Consider the following 20,218-nt stretch of genomic DNA (forward strand, 5'->3'; position numbering starts at 1 on the left):
GTTTACAAAGAAAGTTTATACGGTATTAAAAACAAGCAAATCTATGAAAAGTTTTCAACTGTGACGTCTGCTTACGTGAGCACCCTGTCCTTCAGTGGAGGCTCTAAAGGAAACAAGGAAAAATAAAGATGGTGAATTATTATTTGTTATTGTGACACACAACCAAATGTGACCTCTGCTTTTAACCCATCACCACAGTCAGCAGGGCGCAGCTTTAGGCGCCCGGGGAGCAGTGTGTGGGGACGGTGCCATGCTCAGCTGGTGGACTCGAACCTGAAGCCTTCTGGACCCAAGTCCACTTCCTTAACCACTAAGCCACCACTGCCCCAGCATCAAAATTGGTGGTTCCTTCTCTTCTGTATTTATAGGGCTATGTACGGTTGGAACCCACATAATGTACATAAGTAGCTACGTCACTCACATACGTTAACACAGTGCTAACATCATAATCTAGGACATAAAAACATCAGAACAGTCTGGCTTACACCTGGCAGCCCTAATGAAGGGCAAAACAGTACCCAAAAAAAACAACACAAATGTAAGAAAGTGAACGTAGCACAGTCCAATGTATGGCGCACAACCGGCGGATGTACACAAAGCTGTGTTCTCCTTATAGCGCCACATGATGTCGTGTTCATCCACTCCCCTCACCAACTGTGGGTGGAGGACGTCGCAAACCCTGTATTTTAATTTATTTTATAAAAAAATAACACAAACAGAAACACTCACTCTTTTTCTTGAAGATGTTTTTGCACGTTTTGCATTTGTACTTGCAGCAGAACTGTACAATGCCGATGATGAAGAGAACGGCCAGGATGGAAAAACCCACGATGATCCCCACGGCTGTAGAGTTCACCTGGCTACCTGCAAATTATAGTTCACAGAAGTAATGATGAGTGTTCGCAGCATTTTTGGACACTGTTCTGACAAGGTTTCGAGAATACTTAGCAAAAACAAATCTCCTTTAGTTTGGGGCCAAGAGTGGATAATAGAACTGTAATCGTGAATGTAAGAAAAACACACAAGTCTACTGTTATGTTAAAATGATATTCTGTGCTATTATCCATCAAACCACCGATGAAACTCACTTCGTCGGTGGAAAATCACTGAAACGACCAGCCTGACCTTATGTGTGCTTGCCATTGATGGGAAATCTACTCATTATCTGTTCTTCAGTTCCTCTAAGACCTTGACAACTAAATGGTCATTCTCAGTTTCTGTTAGGCCAGATAATCTCACAGGTGGAAGTTGTACTGAGATCAACTGGCCCTCACTCATATTCTGGTACGCACACACAAATGTATCCCCACACTATAAATGTAACATGCCCTAGCTTGCAAACGGGCGCTCTCGTACAGACAGAAGTGTTTGGGTTGCTCTCTACCTAAAACATCTGATCTTGAGGGCAGTAACATCAACTTTTCTGCTTATAGCAAGAAAGCTAGTATGTTGGTGTTATATTTAAAACTGTCTTAACCTTGACTTTTATGTTTGTTTTAAAGCTATCTGCTTAAAATGATGTCACAAAGTTAGGCTTAACTCAGTCCATTAGAGGGAGCCATTGCAAATAGACTAAAATCCTCATGTGACCTGGAGCCACAGGTTGCAGACCGCTGCCCTGACCCCTGACAAAGTTAGCACAGTATTTTTGAAACACGCCTTTTAAAGCTGTGGTTATATACAAAAAATGATTCTTATAAAAAATATAAATATAATAATGTTAGAAATAGTTGCTTTAGGAATGTAAAAGTCAGTTGAAGTCAGGTGAGCGCCTGTACAGATGTTTCAGTAATACAGGATGGATTTTGGTGTCCAGCCTGAAAGAAGACCTCAGCACATTTATACATACATACATATTTAACGTTTATCCTAACATTATCACACTGCTACTCTCATTTCCTTTTTTCAGCTTCTGTTGCGGTTTAACTTCTGTAGAAAACAGCAAAAGTAGCTCTTCTGAGAAGAGTTTATTCTTTATATGAGATGGACTGATGTTATCAGTATTACGTGTACAATAATGGCACAGAAAAACCTCTAAAGTAAGTTCAGGTTTTAGAAGCTTTTACCACCACCACCACCACCACCACCACCACCACTACAAGATTGAAGACTCTTACCACTGTTCCCCATGGCTGATAAAAGAGTTATCAAACAGGTGGCTTTTCTGTTGGTTTCCTCCTCTTCTTCTTCCTGTGTGACTTACACAGGCGTTTCTTCAACCCCTGTTTATTAAATACTGATCAAGATTAATCGTTAAAACATCAATATTTAAAATCAAAGCTCTGCTTCTGACTCCTTTGCTTACGTCTGTGTCTGCTCATGTCCCCATACCAGTCATACCTAAAACTGGTTTCTCCTCTTCCTTTATCCTGCCTCCATTCTGCCCTTCCTCCATTAGAAACCAACTGGGCCCGGCTGTGTGTAGCAGCTGCCACTGTTTTAAACTGCTCATTAATTACTGCGATACTTCACAGCAGACATCCCACGCTTTGACATTATGGTCACATTCAAATGAAACGGGACAGAAAAGCAGGAAATTAACTGTAATTCAGCGTCTTTAACCAACGTGTTCTTCACCAATGTTTACAAAACGGCGCCAACGTCAGGTCTTGTTTCCGGTGTTGGTTTTTAGATGAGATATTCAGCTGTTTCGATTGGTGTTTAGAGACTCCTGCTGGCTGACTGGAGTCATTACATAACTCAGGACCCGCAGGTGATTATTATTATTATTATTATTATTATTATTATTATTATTATTATTATTATTATTATTATAACCATATTAACAATGAAATAAAGTAATTAAAAACTCAAAAATACATTTTTAGAGTAGAAATTAAACTACTATACCAACATTATTACTAAAATAATAAAATATACTGACAATATAAATATTTTGGTAATTTTAGAATTGTAATCCAAAAGTGTTTAATGATAATTTGTCAATTAATGGAAGAAGTACAACATCCACAACATACAGCAATTTAAATTTAAAGTTAACAAAGGTTTTTAAGTAATACCCTTTCATTAATACATTTCTCATGACACTGTTTTACTCTTTGGGGCCAAATATAGGGACACACCTCCTTCTTCTGATCACCCCGTCCCCGGGCTCCTCTAATTTTACAACCACAATCCTCATATTTGTTTTTAAAAAAGCGTTCAATAACCCTTTTAAAAGACCTCTCAGATTAAAGAAATATAATTTGCACTTTCCCGCAAAAGACATTTTGAGTCCCCGCCCCAACCCCCTCCTACTATTTCCTAGGTGAGATATTTGACAAAAAACAAGTGAGCGGAGAAAAATATGAAATTTCTTGGCAAAGAAGTGAGAGTTTGCCGGAAACACCTCGTTTTTTTCATCACTTTCAATCAGCAGGTGAAACTGATACCGGTACCTTGCAACAAAGCAGTTTGCGATGATACCATCAACCACCTTGTTGTCATGAAACAGTATATTAGCCTTTTCTCGGCAGACTCTACAAGGATTTTCCCTAAGTGGAAATCTGTTTATTTAAGGCAACATTAGAGCTCCAATGATTCTCCACGGACCAACAAACTATTAACATCAAATTATAACACAAAAATGTCACAAATAAATAAAAGATTATCATAAATTCTAGGTAAATCCAGCTGGCCTCAAAATGTTTTTTGAACATAAATCAAATACAAAATAGTACAAATTGTTTATGTTTGTGTCAGCACCACACAAACTAATTTGTGTATGTCAGTTGGTGGTGTTTATTTAAACGTTGTCCAGTTTGTTAGGTAAACTTTTGTATGTTTTTTTTTTCTCCTTAACAAATAACGTAAAAACCAAATGGCTATTTATCATCTCATGGAATTAAGGGATTTGAGACACGGTCAGAAAGAGTTTTATGTTTGTATTTAGTTTTAACGAGGTAAATCAACATTAAGAACATTAAGGTCTAAAGTGTAGATTTATTACTTAGGGCAGGGGTTCCCAACCCCCGGTTCGGGGACCAGTGCCGGTCCGTAGGTCATTTTGTACTGAGCCGCAGTGGGAAACAGTGAAAAAACACTTACTTTTACTAGTTGATAGTTGTTTGACTAGTTTACCTGACTATGTTTCAAAATAAAAGGTCAATCAGACCCTGATACTAACAGATTAAAATCTGAAAGATGTTTTATTTTGAAATTTAATGATGGTGTAGTATTAGCGGTCCACAGGTCCTTGGTACAAAGAAGGTTGTGGACCCCTGGTTTAGGGTTTTGCTGGTGAGATGTTTTGTACCAATATTACAAGCGGAGAGAGTAGAGGAAAGAAAATATGAAATGTTCTAAGAATTTCCAGGCAATATGGTATGGTAGCAGTTTGTTTTGCAGGACAAAGATCAAGGGTTTCTAAGAAAGGAAAGCACCTTACACCCAGTGTTATGACTTACAGATAGCTTATTAAAGCAGCCTGGACCCTGGAAAAAATGACACCTTATTTCCCTATTCCTACGTGCTCACAAGTCAATTATTTCCGTTTACTGAAAATCTATTGATGCCATAAGTGGGTCAAACACGGTGAGTAACTGCTGATACAGTAAAACCGCAGTGCGTTTCCTGCGGCTCACGTTACCTGACTGGTGATGAGATTTTCTGTTAGTCATCCAGGAATCCTACAGATGTTATGACTTTGATCACAGAGTGTTTTTGATGTTATAGGTAATCACTGTCTACACTGCCTGTCCACTTCTTTAAAAACACTGCTTTAACAGGTACATGGTTGTAAAAAAAAATTTAAAAAAATACAAAAAAATACAAGTAGTGTTTTTACTGGGGGGTTTTTTGCCCTTCATTCTCTTTAACCCCTGGGCCAATGACCTGCAGGTATTGTTTGCGGGTTTAAAGGACATAAGATGTTAATGATTAACAAGATATTTTAAAAATCCTTATGACTTCCCTGAACTTTTTTCTCAGGAACTCCGTATCAGATGTCACAAAAGACACACCTGTGTGGACGGAGGGAGGAGATGTGATGGCTGTGGAGGTAAAGTGTGGAGGAGAGAGCGAGAGAGAGAGAGAGAGAGAGAGAGGGGTGGGGGTGCAGACATTTCTGCCATGCCAGTGCAGGTCTAGGGGGCGGACTCTGTTGTACCAATAAAAGTAGTTTGAGGAATCCTTTCAGACAGAGGTGCTGGATCTCAGAGACCAGGAGTATTATCTTCTGGTAGCCTGGACTTTGGAGGTTCTTCTGACAGACGACACTCACCAGGTGAGGAACCGTGTAGACAGCAGCAACGTGAGCTCGGTGTCTGTGTAATTTACGATGCTCTGTTTTATCATCGTTTATTGCTCTGAACTATCGCACACATGTAGACCAATCGACTGTTTGATTTATGTGGCAGTAGATATTTAGACACCCCAGTGGTGTGAGGACCTAATGTTGTGAAGGAACTTTCTTCACAGTTCTAAGACAGTTGTTTCATTCCCTCAGGACTTCCAACAGCTTTGAAAAGTGTCAGAACAAGTCCGAACAAATGCTCAAATGGAAACCTGCTGAAGCGTAGAAGCTTTGCAGCAGGTTTTGATTTGGTTCTATTCTATTTTCTATTCTATTTCTTTTACCAAAATGTCTTTCAGAACGTATTCTATTTTTTCTTTCTTTTACCAAAATGTCTTTCAGAACCTTTGAAAGGAACTGGCTTTAGTTCTTAGACGAGGAGGTCAAGGGGCAGGTCTTGATAGATGACTTTGTTATATTTCATTAAAGGATATTTTTATATTTCATTCAATGAAATCATTTGCTTTAGTCAAATTTTAAAAAAACTATTGAACAATTGAACTTGTAAAGGGGCACAACCTTGAACTGCTGACACGCTGTTTAATTATTGGCAACAGAGAAATGCTAACTTTTTAATGGAGTTCACTGTTGGACAATAATCACTATAAATGATTAAGTAACCTCCACCTCAGCAGCAGTGTCAGCCCTGGACACCATGATGTTAATCTGTAAACTGTTCAGACAACACACAGAGATCAATACTCTGGTAATCGTCCTTCAGCTTTCACTGTACCCACAGAACAGTGGTGTGCAGTGTGTGTGGCCACTCTGTGGCATGGACAGATAGATCGGACAGCAATATACTGGACAGTAGAGATGGGTAATTCGCGATTCTTTGCATGCTGGCCGATGACCTCCAGTGGCTACGAGCTGCTACTACTACCATTTGATACTAAATCAATATCAAAGCATTTAGATCAATATCCATACGAATTGAGATTAAATAGAATTCTGACCTAAAGAACCTAAATTTCCCAGTCCTACTGGACAGTTAAGAATCCTTTTAATAAAATGGAAAAATGTCAAAAATACATTTTTATCCCCAGTTAAAATGCATTATTGAAATAGATCCTTAGAAATGTCACCTGTAATTAACCCCATTTCAACAGCAGCAGTTTGAGGAGGGGTCAGTGGGTTTGATGTGAAAGTTCCCTGGTTCAAAACAGGGTGAATGCTGTATGCAGTTCCTTAATGTAGTGGTTATCACATCTGCCTTACAAACAGAAGGTCCTGGGTTCAAGCTCCAGAGAAACTACATGCTCAACGGTGCCTCCTGTGGCAGCCTGTGTGGGTTACACAGACTCATACTTTGAATTTCCACGTTGTGGGACTAATACATTTTAAATTTACAAACCAGTTGTTCAGCTAACGTCACTTAGTTCCTGATTTTCTACTGTGCTCACAGGTTACCCAGGGTTACATGATGTACACAAAAATCTTTTGAATGTCATGAATAACCTAGGAGTCTAAAATCTTAGGAATAGGAATTCTAAAACAATTCTTAATTTACCATCTTTTCTTCATGTTTTTCTTTTTGGTTCCTGATTTCTCTCCACTCTTTGAACTTGAATCCGTCATGTCTGGGGTTAAACAGGGCCACTAAGGTTTTATTGGCTCTCAGTGTTGATCTCATCATCCTGTGCACTGTGACTGTAAACATCTCCTCAGCCGTTGCCCGACCATGTCATGTATTTTATTACATTAAGGGGTTGAAAAAAAAACACTGAGTTCATTTGGCCAAACATAACCCCTGAGCCTGTGTCCTGTTTTATGCCCCTGTGGAGGCTGTTAATGTTCTGTCACCTTTATTATAATCTGACTATCAACAGCAGGAACAGAGGTTGGTGAAACCTCTGATCAAGGGTGGAAATGTTGACAGTGAGGTTTGAGGGTCACTGGATTTGATGGTCCAGGTCAGGAGATACTATCAGCTGCTGTCTCCAACAATCGGTCATTCTCCTCAGACCCTCGACTCTCCTCTGCCTTTGGTTTTTTTTTTTCCCACTCAGTGTCAGATGTCGTCACTCAGTGTCCCATGACATTCCCAAAGACCTAATTTTGACGAGCAGTGACCCGGAGTGGTCAGTGAATGCATCTCTACTGGTTAATTTACGACTTCAAACGCAGCAGGGTTGGGAACGAGCCGCAGGATTTGTGCTTAGTGCTTGGTGACACACAGGGGTGTTTAGCTTTAGCCACAAGTCACTGAGGTGACAAATATTTGTTTTGTTGTGTTCACTGACAACAGGTGACATAATTAATGTGGGTGTGGCTGTTGTCGTATGTTTTTCAGCCATTCATTGGATTTTTTTTAATTTATTCTTTTTTAATATTTAGACATTAGACTAAATATTAAGATTTTTTTTCAGAAAACAGAAGATTAATGTAACATTCTACCGTTTAACAGTTTCATATATTACTACATTTTGCACCAACAGCATATACCATATAACCATTCTTATCGTACAAAGTGGCCCGGCCCCCATTAAATATTAGATATAACGACGTTAGGTGTCTCTTGGGGGCGGGTCTTAATTTTGTTCTTAAAACTTCTCCATTCTTGTTGCTACAGCTAGCGTAGAGAAGAAGACATCTTCAAGTCTTCATCTGTACATATATTGGACCTTGTTAAAGAACTGACTGATGCAGTACTGCCACCACGTGGTCAAAAGCTGCATTGTACCTGAGCTTCGTGGATAACATATCTCTGGTGTCTTCAGTTGATATCATTGGTAAACTCCTGGTTTCTGGCAAAAGTCGCGACCCAAGTCAATAGACATTATTGGTAAACTCCTGGAAAACATTATGCGAGACGACCCCCCCAAAAAAATCTCTTGTGACCCACCTAAGGGGACGCAACCCAGTCTTTGGGAAACAATGCTCTATGGCATATACGACTATATATGACAAGTAAAGTTTGTACGAAAGTTATAGCACCCCATCTGGTCAAATTCTCCTCCAACTGACTGGATCTTTTGTTACGCAGACTGACATATGACATATCTTCTTATAGATGTTGTACGTCTTTACTGTGCACATACAGATCGTGTCCTAAAGAATGCTAAAGGACATAGGACTGATAGGAACCGATAACCCTGATGTCGGTTAGGAACTTGTCACCGATACCGTTTTACTTCTTGTTTAACTGCACAGATGAGGAACAACACACCTTAGCCTCAGGTCATATTAGTGGGGACACACACAACGTCACACACTTACACAACGGCTAATTTTGTGTTTATACCGCATTTTGAATACTGTACGCGATTCATGCACAGTTACATATATATATATATATTTTGGTGTTGTGTATTTTATGTTTGGGTCAAATACACAATACACAGCTGTGTTTAGAGGAGTTGATATAACACGGAAATAAATCATCTACATCCAGAGGGCTTTAAATAATTGGGCGTAGGAGGATGTGTGATAGGATGTGCTGGGAGGAGGGACAAAAGTTGGGAGGGAGAGAGAGCGTGAGGAGGGCTCAGGTGTCACGTTACCTGCAATATTTCAAGTTAGTTTGGTTTTGTCAGCAGGGCTTGGTCCTCCGGCGTCGAAACGCAGGGCTGTACACAAGAGCAGTGTTTATCAACGCTGTAGAGAGGGACGACCAAGGCAACCCCTAAAACCAGATTAAGTTACACTGCAAGAGAAAGGAAAAGGGGTGAGTGAGTGAGTGAGAGAGAGAGAGAGAGAGAGAGAGAGAGAGAGAACAAGAGCATATTGCAAAGATAAGGCGGGAAGAGGACAGAGGGAGAGGACAAGGACCAAGGACACACTCAGGACAGCGAGCTTCTGAGGAGTTCCACCTCCAGACGAGGGGGACAGAGTTTGACTCTGCGCTGCCTGTCAGATGAAGTGCATCTGAAACTAGCCTGGAATAGAAAAGTACATCATGTGGGTGAGTGTCTCTGGCAGCAGGAGTTAACATTCAAATCAGAAAAGAATGAGTCACTGTGTTGTTTATATGCCTCGTTTAAATATCTTTTCAAACGACTTTCTGTTTTTGGTCGCAAATGAATAGAACTTCATTTGCAGAATTGAACTTGTTGATTCTGATGGTTTATCATTTTTATATTGCTGATGTTTATGAATTAAAGGATTTAGTAGGTGTAATGTCGTCCCGGTTGCTATACACCTTTGGTCCACTGGGGTCAAAAATGACCGCACCTTGTTTTGATCATTATTTAAAGTAGTCAGAGCGACCTGTCAATCATTTATATTTTACACATTAAGTCTAACTCCAGCTCAACCCATTGGAAAGAAAGAAAAACAGAGACAATAGACCTTGCGTACATAAAAAAAAAATTAAAATAAACATTTTATTTGTGTTCAGATTCAACCCAAGAAAACACAAGGGTTAAATATCATTTTCTAGACTCAGGTTAGGCTCTTTGTCCATGTGTTTTTATTTAATGAGTAGATTATTACCACCATTAGACAGCAGACGAGGCTTGTTGCTGTTGACAAGAACAATTGCATTCTTCATCATTGTGTCCCAGAAATATCCATAAATGTTTGCACAAAGGCAGATATAAATCTCTGCCTTTGTTTAAAGCTGATCCCACATACAGATTACACACCAGTAGATTCTCAAAAGACCTTTTTGTGAACTTTTGAATTCAGGCGGAACATAATCCAACTGCGAAAAGTGAGGAGCACGTTTGAACAAAAGGGTTTACCATGTCGAGGGTTTTGCGGTTGACCCACTTGTACTTTCTACTGGTAATGGAGATCTTGCCACTGCGGGGTCTACATGTGGGTCACGTGCACTGTGAAAAAAAAAAAAACAAACAAAATAAGGCCAGGTTTATAATATCAGCTGATGATGCAGGGATAAAAAATGAGATGAGTTCACACCCTGTGAACGCAAACAAGTGTCAAAGCATGACTGTGTCATGAACTGGTTTATGTTACTCACGCTTTCATTGAAGAAATGATTTATTTTGTTTCCATTATCATATCAATCCTGCTTCATAATACGTGGTTTTAGTTTTGGAGATTAGTGATTAGGTGACCCCGCCCACACTTATGTGCGCCAATCAATTGCCTTTTAAACTCATGGTGACCTGAAGATTTCTCATATCAGGTATATTTAATGAATGTATTAAACAGCTTGTTAAATAATAAATATTGAATAAGCTGCTTTAAATATATATATATATACACAAAAATGTAACTACAACCATATTCATTTCCAGAGATTGTACAACCAAAAATGATCAATTAAAGCAATAAAAATATTTTATTATTGACAATAACTGTAAATGAATGGGCAAAAAACACAATACTTCAATATATTGAGATTTCTACTGTATATGTTATAGATTTTAGTGTTTTTTTTAACAAACCTAATTTTCTCACATTTGTTGTAAATACACTTTAAAATATGCAACTTCAACAACTGTGTGAATTTATTTAAATGTGTTGCATGTATTTATTTTATAATGAGCTCAGTTTTTCTCCTTTAAAAAACTAAAACATTTGATGCTGCGTGAAATCACAAAACTCATTACAGTTTGTTCTACTATTTAAAGGGGTAAAGTATATGACTGCAAACCAAAGTGAAATCTTTTCCTGAGTATCTGTGGTTATGTGAACCAAACCAATGCTTTAGGGCTTCATTTTTCACAGACAAAAAGGAAAAAATCTGAACAGAAAAGTGCCATTGGTAAAATGTCAGGATATCTGAGACGTACAAAGTCTGAGGTTTTAGATTCTCAGCAAAATAGAAAAAAGGCCACAAGTCTGTTTCAGTGTAGAACAACTATAAGTCGGCAGAAAAATATCATCAGAAAAAGCCGCATATTAGCTATATTAGTTAAGATATTTTCATTAATATATATATATATATATAATACAGCATTTTCTAGTCTTTACCTTACAGATTTTCCACTTACCTAGGGGAGGGGGAGTGGCATATAACCAACTAAATCTGGAATCAAACCAACAACCCTCAAGGTGTAAGAAAACTACACTACCTGAGCTCAACGAAAAAAGTGTAATGTATTTTTTCTCTTTTCGACAAAGAGCTATTTTTTTTATTTCAACAAAACATCCATTCTTATTGAAAAAATACAATAGATACCTACTTTGGGAACCAAGGCTGTTGCTAAGCAGATTTTTAATTTCAATATTTGTTCACCTATTTGCCAACATGCTTGTTGAAGCATTTTTCCAAACTAACAAAACTATAAGTTTGGAGTCATTTTCAAACAGGTAGAAACAACACGACAGGACTCACCCTTCCTGCCAACACCAACAGGTGTTTCATTAGGCCTTAGTGTGGCTACTGTGACCAACAGTAGGCTGTGGGCAGCAGGAGTTCTGGGCCTGGGTTACATTAGCAGCTAAGCTAAGGCTAAAGATTCTGAAGGTTTTTAGCAGCAGCTGTTGATGACAGACAGACACACCCTCAGCTGTGGTTAACTACAGAAAACCTAACACTCATGGTAAGAGGTCGAACACACACACAGCCTCAAGGCTGTAGCAATGAGCAGTGTTTACGTGCATTTATACTGTTAACTTTTGAACTGAGAAAACTGTTCAATACGAGGAGCTTTGTTTCATACTAGGCCAAAACTGTTAATGATTGATTAATATAGCAGTTGATTACTTATGTCCTCTACTTTTTATTGGTTTATTTTCCCTCTGAAGTATATGTTCTTTAGCCTGCTTCCTGGTGAAGGATTACTTATCTCCTCTACTTTTATGTTCTTTAGCCTGCTTCCTGGTGAAACACATAGTAGTCCTGAGTAAACAGTGAGTTAGCATATAAACTGTATGCTAACTCACAACTTCACTCAAAGTACTCTACTTCTAATTCACCACGTTTGTATTATTGTTGTGACATCATTGTGAACACACTGATGTGAATTACATGACACTTAGTCACGTGACCAGTTGAATATTTTTTTAAATATTACTGTCATCATGCACAGCTACAGTGTTCGACGTTCAACCTAGCACTGCTAATGAAACAGTGTTTCAAAGTGTTTGGTTTCAACACTTTTTAAACGGAGTCAATTTAACCTCATTGTCATTGTCACATTATTTGTTTTTCTAATTTTTCTTCAAGCTTTATGACTTCATCCTGTCTTCTTGTGATAAATACCAACTCAATTTAACCACATTATAATATTTGGTTTCCTAGTCATTTGCGCAGCTGAACAAACACAGCTCAGCAGGATCCTGTTCTTTGTGGTCAGACGTGACGTGCCTAAGATCTCAGCTGAACTGAGTGAATATGAGAGTTCATCACAGACGTTGAACTGTGGTGTCACCGTCACACCTTTCTTCACCTGCCTGGGAATTAGAGCCTGTTCTTTCTCTGTGATATCAGTTGCATTTGAATGGAGGACCCTCAGGTCCCAGTGGGCTTCACCACACTGCAGCCCACTGTACTGAACAGTCAGTCAGTCTGAGGCTTCCAAGCTGGGGTGGAGCTGTCAGTGCAATAAAAGGTCAGGTCGGTGTATATGGGAGTCAGTAGAGTTGAACAAACTAACCTTACAGTAACACTAATGAGATGTCTCAGCAGACATTTGAAAAAATGTAAGTCACATCGAGGCCAAAATGAGACAACAAAACATCTACACCTCCGCCGGGAGTAAACACTCTGGGTATTTCCTCCCCATTTCGACACGTTGACTCATTGTAATCCCTTGTCTTTACACATGCTTGCTCTTTTGTCCTCAGACCATCGCTCAGGTGCCAGAGGAAAGCGCTAAACCATTGAATCCCAGGACGACAGGTTAGCTTGTTTCAGTCTTGTTTGAATCTAAATGTTGTGGCTTCACTAGTCCAAGTTTCCTTTAAATAATCTGCTACTTGTACTGTACTGCTGAATCCTTCACACCTCCGTTTGTGATTTCACTGGTATGTTTATGTCTAGATTCTGTTGAAATGACTTCCCTGTGTCTCATCTCTATAAATGTTTCTAAATATTTCCTCCTCCTCTTCTTCTTCTTCTTCAGTGGTTCCACGGCCAGGCCGCCACAGAAAACCCATGACGGCTACAAAGACTCCGAAAGACAAGGCGCCTAAGTGCAAGAAAGTGCTGTTGACTATACTGACAGTCGTGGTCTTACTGGGAATATTGATCACAGCGGGATATTTCAGTGAGTCACCGTAGGCGTCCCAGATTATCAGATGATCATCTGGCCCCTTTTTTTATTACTGATCAACCAAACTCTCCTTGCTTGCCCCTGCAGTCAAGCGGCTGATAGAGAGCAAGTACTTCTTCTGTAAGCGTTCCTTCAAGTTCATCCCCTTGGACAAAACCTGTGACGGCATCGATGACTGTGCCGGAGGAGAGGATGAAATTACATGCTTGTCGAGCTTCACCGTCAACGCTACCTATCCAGGTGAGGGAAAAAAACAGAGAGAAACACCCAACAGTCTTGGCGTTGCCATTACAGCCGCATAAACAAACATTGTTATTACGGCTACGAGGACAACACCTGTAACATGACTCCCTGTTTCTGCCTCCCTTTAGTCCGTCTCATGACGAGTAGGCAAATCCTGCAGGTGTACAGTCCCAGCTCAGGCTGGAGGAGTGTGTGCAGCGAGGATTGGACTGAAAAGCACACACAGACCGCGTGCAACCAACTGGGCTACACAAAGTGAGTGTCGCACCATTTAGGAGAAACTTACCTCTGTGTAAAACACTGCAGGATGTGTATGTGACCTAATCTGCTGTCGCCACATTTCTGTGTTACCAGCAAACCCAAAAGCACCAACGTCCAGGTGAACACTCTAATGTCATCCATGAAAAGTGGTCCATTTGCTGCCGTCAGACCTGCGACTAAAACCACACCCGTACATCAGGCCACGACCGAGCGGTGAGATAACATCTTTAAAGTCGTGGACAAATAGAAACTCAGTGTCAGAGTCCATTAGTCTATTGTTGGTCACTGGCAACAGAAAGGAGGTTGTCTGTTAAAGTATCTGTTGACCTTCTGCATCAGTCGGCCGTTTTTCATTTTGTTCTCATTTCATCCCGTGTCTGTCAGAGAGACACATTTAGAAGTTTCTCTTCTTCTATGTCAAAAAACCCCAAAGTTTTTGTTCCCTTGTTGTGTGGGAGTCAAGAAAGACGAGTTCTCTGTTAAAAACAAACCGAAATAGAAACAGGTGAAGACGTTCAACAGTGGAATGAAGTTAGGCCAACGTTTGGGTGTGTGTTTGGTCTGTCTGTATGATGGTGACGAGAGTTCACAAACAATGTGACAAATGCCTTGTTTTTCTTTTTTTATTCCACAGCACTGTGTGCAGATCTGGATCGGTGATATCTTTGTCTTGCTCAGGTGAGTTCAGCCACAGTTACTGTACTCTCTGACAGACAGAGTGAAGCTGACGGGTAGACGGTGTCAGCAGATATGTTTTTATGCCTAGTTTCACACTGACAGGCCCAGACACGTCTACAGTGAACTGCAAAACTCTTTCTTGACAACATTAAGGGCAGAGTGTGGGCCATCATTCATGTGAAACAGATGAAAAAGATGATCATTTAAACTGACACTTTGAATAAAGATATGAATACAAAATTTTTCATTAAAAAAATGTACCTCTATTTTTGGGGCCAGACTGTGGAGAAGTGGGCTTTCAGGACCGTATCGTGGGCGGCACAGACGCACTCATCGAAGACTGGCCGTGGCAGGTCAGCCTACAGCAGGGGGGTCAACATACGTGTGGAGGTACATTAGTGTCGCCACGCTGGGTGGTCACTGCTGCCCACTGTTTCACGGGGTCAGTTTGGTTTCCATTTACTGTAACATTTGTAGTAAAAATAATCCGAGGATAAACTTACCCGCTCTTCTCTCTGGAAAACCGCAGGAGTAATAGGGAGCTGAGTCGCTGGAAAGTGGTGACGGGACGCACCTACATGGGCACGCTGGGGGGCACGTCTGTGGACAGAATCATAATGCATGGAAACTATGATTCAGCCAGAAACGACTACGACATAGCACTGATGAGACTCAGCAGCCCCGTCACAATAGGAGGTAGGAGTTAGCTTTTAGATGTTCTAAATAAAACAGTGGAAAAACACTGGGCTTATAAACTCCAGTAGCTGTGAGAATACAATTTTTTTTAATGCTCTTTTGCCCTCTAGTGGAGAGCTTGCTTTAGGTCAACCCTACCACTGGGCTGGGAACCAGACTTAAATCATTAAGTCTGCAGGGCATTTAATTCTGAAAAATAATTGCTCTCATTAGATAATAATAACATAACATAACATAATAACATTATAATACATTAATAATAATAATGATAATAAAATAATACAATGTGTAACAATACTAAAGGCGCATTCTTCTATTTTTCAGAGACCCGCAGGCCGGTTTGTCTCCCCCCTAAAGCCTTTGGTGTTGCTGCTGGAGCCTCCTTGACAGTGACTGGCTGGGGATACCTGGAGGAAAATGGTAAAAAATCATACACATCATCCCATACATTCTTTATCTGGCACCACATGAGTGTTAATTTGAAAAAAGAAAACCCATCTTGGGTTCAATTAGAGCTGCAGCTTGTGCTCATGTCTGTAATCAATAAATTCATTTTCATGATTGTATTTAAATATCTATTTAATCTATTTAGCTTTGATTTTGCCATTAATGTTTAAGTAGGTAAAGATTGGAAATTGTATAATGTATGTAAATATATACATGTAGATAAAGATCCAAAGATATATATAGAAATAAAATACTTATATTAAAATATATATCAAATATTCACATGTCTAAACAACTTACTAACTAACTAACTTAACAACATCAAAATATAGCTAACATTTATAGAAAAATTATTAAAAAGAGTAAAGTGACAATTGTAAATTAAAATGAAGCTCCGATTCAGGGAAATTGTAATTGAATAATTTTGTCAACCTCTGCGTCTTTTCCTTGTGCCACAGGTAATGTTTCTCCTTCACTGCAGAAGGCCAACATCCCTCTGATCGACCACAGTGTCTGTTCTGGTCCCACAATTTATGGCAGTTCCATTACCCCAAGGATGATGTGTGCTGGTTTCATGTCAGGGGGGATTGATGCCTGTCAGGTACCAACAGATCACCATCCACAGAAAATACTGTGTATAATAATACCAAACATATTTGGTATGAATATTTATCATCTAACAATGTCCCTCATGTCTTGTCCCAGGGGGACAGCGGAGGTCCTCTGGTTCACTACACCGCCTCCAAATGGCATCTAATGGGAGTGGTCAGCTGGGGCGTCGGCTGTGCACAAGAGCGCCGGCCAGGTGTTTACTGCAACGTGGAGGAAATGCTCGACTGGATTCACACAGTTGTAGAGGTGAAGACAAAAGAAATCCAGTTTCATTTCTTTCTCTTTTGCTTTTTTGTGCTTCTGCCCCCCTTGTTCATGGACTTTATGTCCATATCTTTTTTCTTTTTTTGTTAAGTGCAGTGAAAATATCCAGTTTATTTGATCTGTTCCACTATTTGTTTTAAATACATTGGATAAACACAGTTCAGGAAACGAGGTAGAGTTAGCCTCCTGGTGGAGAAGTTGCTCATTACAGCAGCAGTGACAGTAAAAATACTGTTGGTTGACTTAAACCATATAGACAAAAAACCAATCAAGTTTTAAATGACAACTACATATTGATAGGATCAACTAAACGAGTTTATTTTTCTCTCTGTGTCCTTACAGAAAAATCCCTGAGAGAAGCAGCCACCAGAGGTCACTAGTCCAGTCAGCTGCAGCCAAACTGACATTGAGGAGGATGAAAAGGTGGAGGAGGACTCTTCTCCAGAAAGACACGCATGAACTGTTAACACAGGCCTGAGCCAACAAATACACAGACACACACACACTTTGTTTGTGCCATTTCAAGTTCTTATCTCAGGGGGAAAGTGTTCTTTTATATAACAGCCTGTCGTCACTGTGTCAAAGGTCTAAAGTTTTAAAGTGGTGGGGTGAAGGCTTAACTGCCGTGTCGGATGTGCTGATCTCAGGCAGGATGTACTTGACAGCTTTGGTTTTAGGTGTGAAATGCGTTGCTGAGAGATTCTGGGTGTAAATGCAGTGTAATGGAACTGGTCAGTGGAAATGTAGGCCTGAAATCTGTAAGGATTTCTTTTAAACATGCACTTTAATCTGAACGTGAGAATTTCTTGGCCGTATTGTGTTTGTGTGCCTTAACTGCACTGAAAATAATGACAACACACTCATGTGATTTTTGGTTTTTTTTTAACTGAAGTGCCTTCAATGTGCAATAAGTCAAACAGATCCAGTGTGACTTAATGAAAACATTCAGGGTGGTTATTCAGTGTTGTTGCCCTCCCAGCTGGAGGATATAAAAGTACAGAGTAGGTTTCTTTATTTTTAAACTGTTCTATTTGTGGCAATGCAAAGACTTTTTTTTATCGTTACCCTGGTCTCCTTGGAAACCAGATGGAACTTTGTAAATGTAAAAATGTTGTATTATATAATTGTTTTATACAATAAGCACACATTGTGGCCCAGTTCCATCCACATTGTGGATGCTAGCTAAATGTATTGTATGAGATATATGCTGTTTTTAATTCACATGTAAATATGTTGTAAATATAATAAAAACATTTCTTTCATTCACTTTTTTTTATATTACTAGACAATTTAAAACCCCCAATCATTTTACAAAATTATACATTAAAAATATTTTAGTGTTTTGGTAAAAATGCATCAGGTATGTATTACTATTTTGAGACAAAGAAAATGTTATGGAAAAAAACTTTTTTATTTTCCTGAATATCAGAGAACAACATCAGCTAATGACAAATCATTGTTTTATACATTAGCAGCTAATCGGTGTTAATGATCTGGAAGTTTGGATGTGAACAGCAAAAACAACTGTTCCTCAATGGGCCGTGTGGCTGCAGGTTTTTGTTCCAACCAACGAGGAGCTCACAGTTTGACCAATCAGGTGTCTGAGGACTGAGAACACTTGATTAAATGTATTAAGTCAGGTGTGCTACTGCTTGGTTGGAACAAAAACCTCCAGCCACAGCGGACCTGTGTGGAACTGTTTGGGCTCTGTTACAAGAAGATTCTGGAACAAAACAAAAAACAAAAATCAAACGCCATATCAATCAATCCACCATACTTTGGTTACTTCCCAAAACGATTGCTGGGACCTCGGAAGGGATGATACTGAAAAAAGATGAAGAAACCAGGAAGAACTAGATTAAAATAAATATTAAAAAACGTAAGAAATTATGTGTGACAAGTCAACACGCAGCCTGTGCTTCCTCCAGAAGTTCACTGGCGAGCTATGGATCTATGGACCACAATAAGATCAGATGTTGCTTATTGATAAACCAAGCGTCACCCAGCAGGGGGAGACACTCAAGGAGGTTTATTATTCAGGTACAGTAACCGTACCTGTTATGTATGTCTGGCTCCATTCTGAAGCAGCGGTGGTGATAATTAAGTAGCAGTACGCCGCCCTGATTACTGTGTATAATAGAAATGCTGACGTACAATGAGCGTGTTGTTTTATTTGAACTCTTCCTACCTCCTCTTCATCACTGTCATCAAACGCCACTCCTTTCGACACCTGGCCCTGACTCTGAGAGCTGTTCTTTGAGAAGGATGACGACGTCGCCGCTGCCCTGTGATCAAGAGCAGACACAAATATAAGAAATAAAGGAAAAAAACAAACAAATTCATATGTGAATGTAGCGTTAACTATACTCCGCAATGTAGGACAGGGCAATACCTAGGGGCGGGGCGGGGAGCTTTCATGTAGGGCATTTCTTCATCGGAGTCATCAATGCGCACCTGACGTTGAGAAAACGGGGAAATCCAGGTAGAGAAGATAAGTAGAATTCACAAAAAAATAACAATTTGTGACAGGTTTGAAGCACCTGCTGTAACGTACATCATCTGAGATGTAGGCCTTGGAGGCTCCGGCCCGTGATGGTCTTTGGGATGAGGCCTGAAAAGCTGAGACATAAGAACAGGAGTGATGAAAGGGCGTCATAAAACAGAGGTGAGGCAAAAGTAAATAAAAATAGTGATGGTGAAGTAATGTGAAAACAAACAGGTTCATGTAAAGTTACTAAAAACAATTATTTCGGTGTTTTGTGGTTAACGTTTCCCCCACCTTGCATAATGCTTCTGTTCTGAGTTGTTGATGAAGAAGATTTCTGGGAACGACCCCGACCTGTGGGTTTTGGTTCGGAAGCAGCAGATGATCCTAGAAGAGGAGATGAAAACAAACTAACATTCCTGGTTGCAGAGTTTGAGTCTCTGGTTTTTCCTGTTTAATAATTGGTGGAAAGCTGCCACTCAGTGGCGCTGTGTTTAATGTTCTTTAATGAGCCTTTGCAATATTTATACGAGTACTTCTGACTTTGTACAGTAACAATAACTCACCTCTGCCCCTCCCTCCCCGACTGCCACGTCCTCTGCTACCTCGCCCTCGTGTCGGGGGAGGCAGTGGGGCAGGTTCTTCGTCAGAGTCCAGGCCCATGTCACTGGGCATTTCTTGATCTAAAGGCTGATCGTCACCGCGTTCCAGCCGCAGTGCTTTGGCTCTGTTCATGGCCTGAGAAACGAACCACCACATGGTCAGAGTCAGACCATGTGCAACGCCTGTGAAATGTCAGATGTTGTGCACACTTACCTCTTTGATTTCATTCTCCTCCTCGGTTGTGTTCTTTTTAGAGTCTTTGAAAAGTCTGATCTAAAATTATATTTAAAAAAATGAATAGAAATGATTTGATTTGTTTGCATGATAAAATGTGTCATTTCTAATCAGCCAGCTTCACCTCTGCATCTATGTCCTGTTCTGTTGTGACTCCCCTGGCCTGCAGGTGGCGCTGTGTCTTTTCCAGCTGATATTGGATGAGCTCTTGAATTGCATCTTTCTCATCTTTGTCTACAAACTCCTGAATGGCCTTCCCCATGCCCTGCTCAG

At 39.9% G+C, this 20,218-nt stretch overlaps 2 protein-coding genes across 5 annotated transcripts in view; one reads left to right on the plus strand and one right to left on the minus strand.

The window, feature by feature from the left end:
* The first annotated feature begins 4,973 nt into the window (after positions 1 to 4,973).
* tmprss4a (transmembrane serine protease 4a) lies at positions 4,974 to 18,357 on the plus strand. Of its 3 annotated transcripts, none has more exons than XM_008309652.3 (13): positions 4,974 to 5,224; positions 12,995 to 13,049; positions 13,273 to 13,416; positions 13,510 to 13,662; positions 13,794 to 13,920; positions 14,020 to 14,139; positions 14,561 to 14,604; positions 14,884 to 15,046; positions 15,134 to 15,300; positions 15,625 to 15,720; positions 16,206 to 16,348; positions 16,453 to 16,605; positions 16,966 to 18,357. In XM_008309652.3, the coding sequence occupies exons 3-13, from the start codon at positions 13,305 to 13,307 to the stop codon at positions 16,975 to 16,977; spliced, it is 1,290 nt and encodes a 429-aa protein (XP_008307874.1). In that variant the 5' UTR covers positions 4,974 to 5,224; positions 12,995 to 13,049; positions 13,273 to 13,304; the 3' UTR covers positions 16,978 to 18,357. The 3 variants fall into 3 exon arrangements, with proteins under 3 accessions (XP_008307874.1, XP_008307872.1, XP_008307873.1); XM_008309650.3 differs by lacking the exon at positions 4,974 to 5,224 and adding an exon at positions 8,087 to 9,197; XM_008309651.3 differs by lacking the exon at positions 4,974 to 5,224 and adding an exon at positions 10,710 to 11,748.
* mre11a (MRE11 homolog A, double strand break repair nuclease) overlaps positions 18,014 to 20,218 on the minus strand; it is a 5,843-nt gene continuing 3,638 nt past the window's right edge. The window contains exons 14-21 of one of the 2 annotated variants that reach the window (XM_008309653.3): positions 20,070 to 20,218; positions 19,925 to 19,984; positions 19,675 to 19,846; positions 19,403 to 19,495; positions 19,178 to 19,242; positions 19,016 to 19,077; positions 18,812 to 18,908; positions 18,014 to 18,447 (exon numbers count right to left, since the gene is read on the minus strand). The exon at positions 20,070 to 20,218 is cut by the window's right edge and continues 2 nt beyond it. In XM_008309653.3, coding sequence (XP_008307875.1) covers positions 18,406 to 18,447; positions 18,812 to 18,908; positions 19,016 to 19,077; positions 19,178 to 19,242; positions 19,403 to 19,495; positions 19,675 to 19,846; positions 19,925 to 19,984; positions 20,070 to 20,218 — 740 coding nt within the window. In that variant the 3' untranslated portion in view covers positions 18,014 to 18,405. The remainder of the gene's footprint in view (positions 18,448 to 18,811; positions 18,909 to 19,015; positions 19,078 to 19,177; positions 19,243 to 19,402; positions 19,496 to 19,674; positions 19,847 to 19,924; positions 19,985 to 20,069) is intronic. The other variant, XM_025054824.1, reaches the window with a different exon arrangement.

The sequence above is a fragment of the Cynoglossus semilaevis genome, chromosome 4 (assembly GCF_000523025.1).
Source record: "Cynoglossus semilaevis isolate Cse_v1.0 chromosome 4, Cse_v1.0, whole genome shotgun sequence".
NCBI classification, from domain to species: domain Eukaryota; kingdom Metazoa; phylum Chordata; class Actinopteri; order Pleuronectiformes; family Cynoglossidae; genus Cynoglossus; species Cynoglossus semilaevis.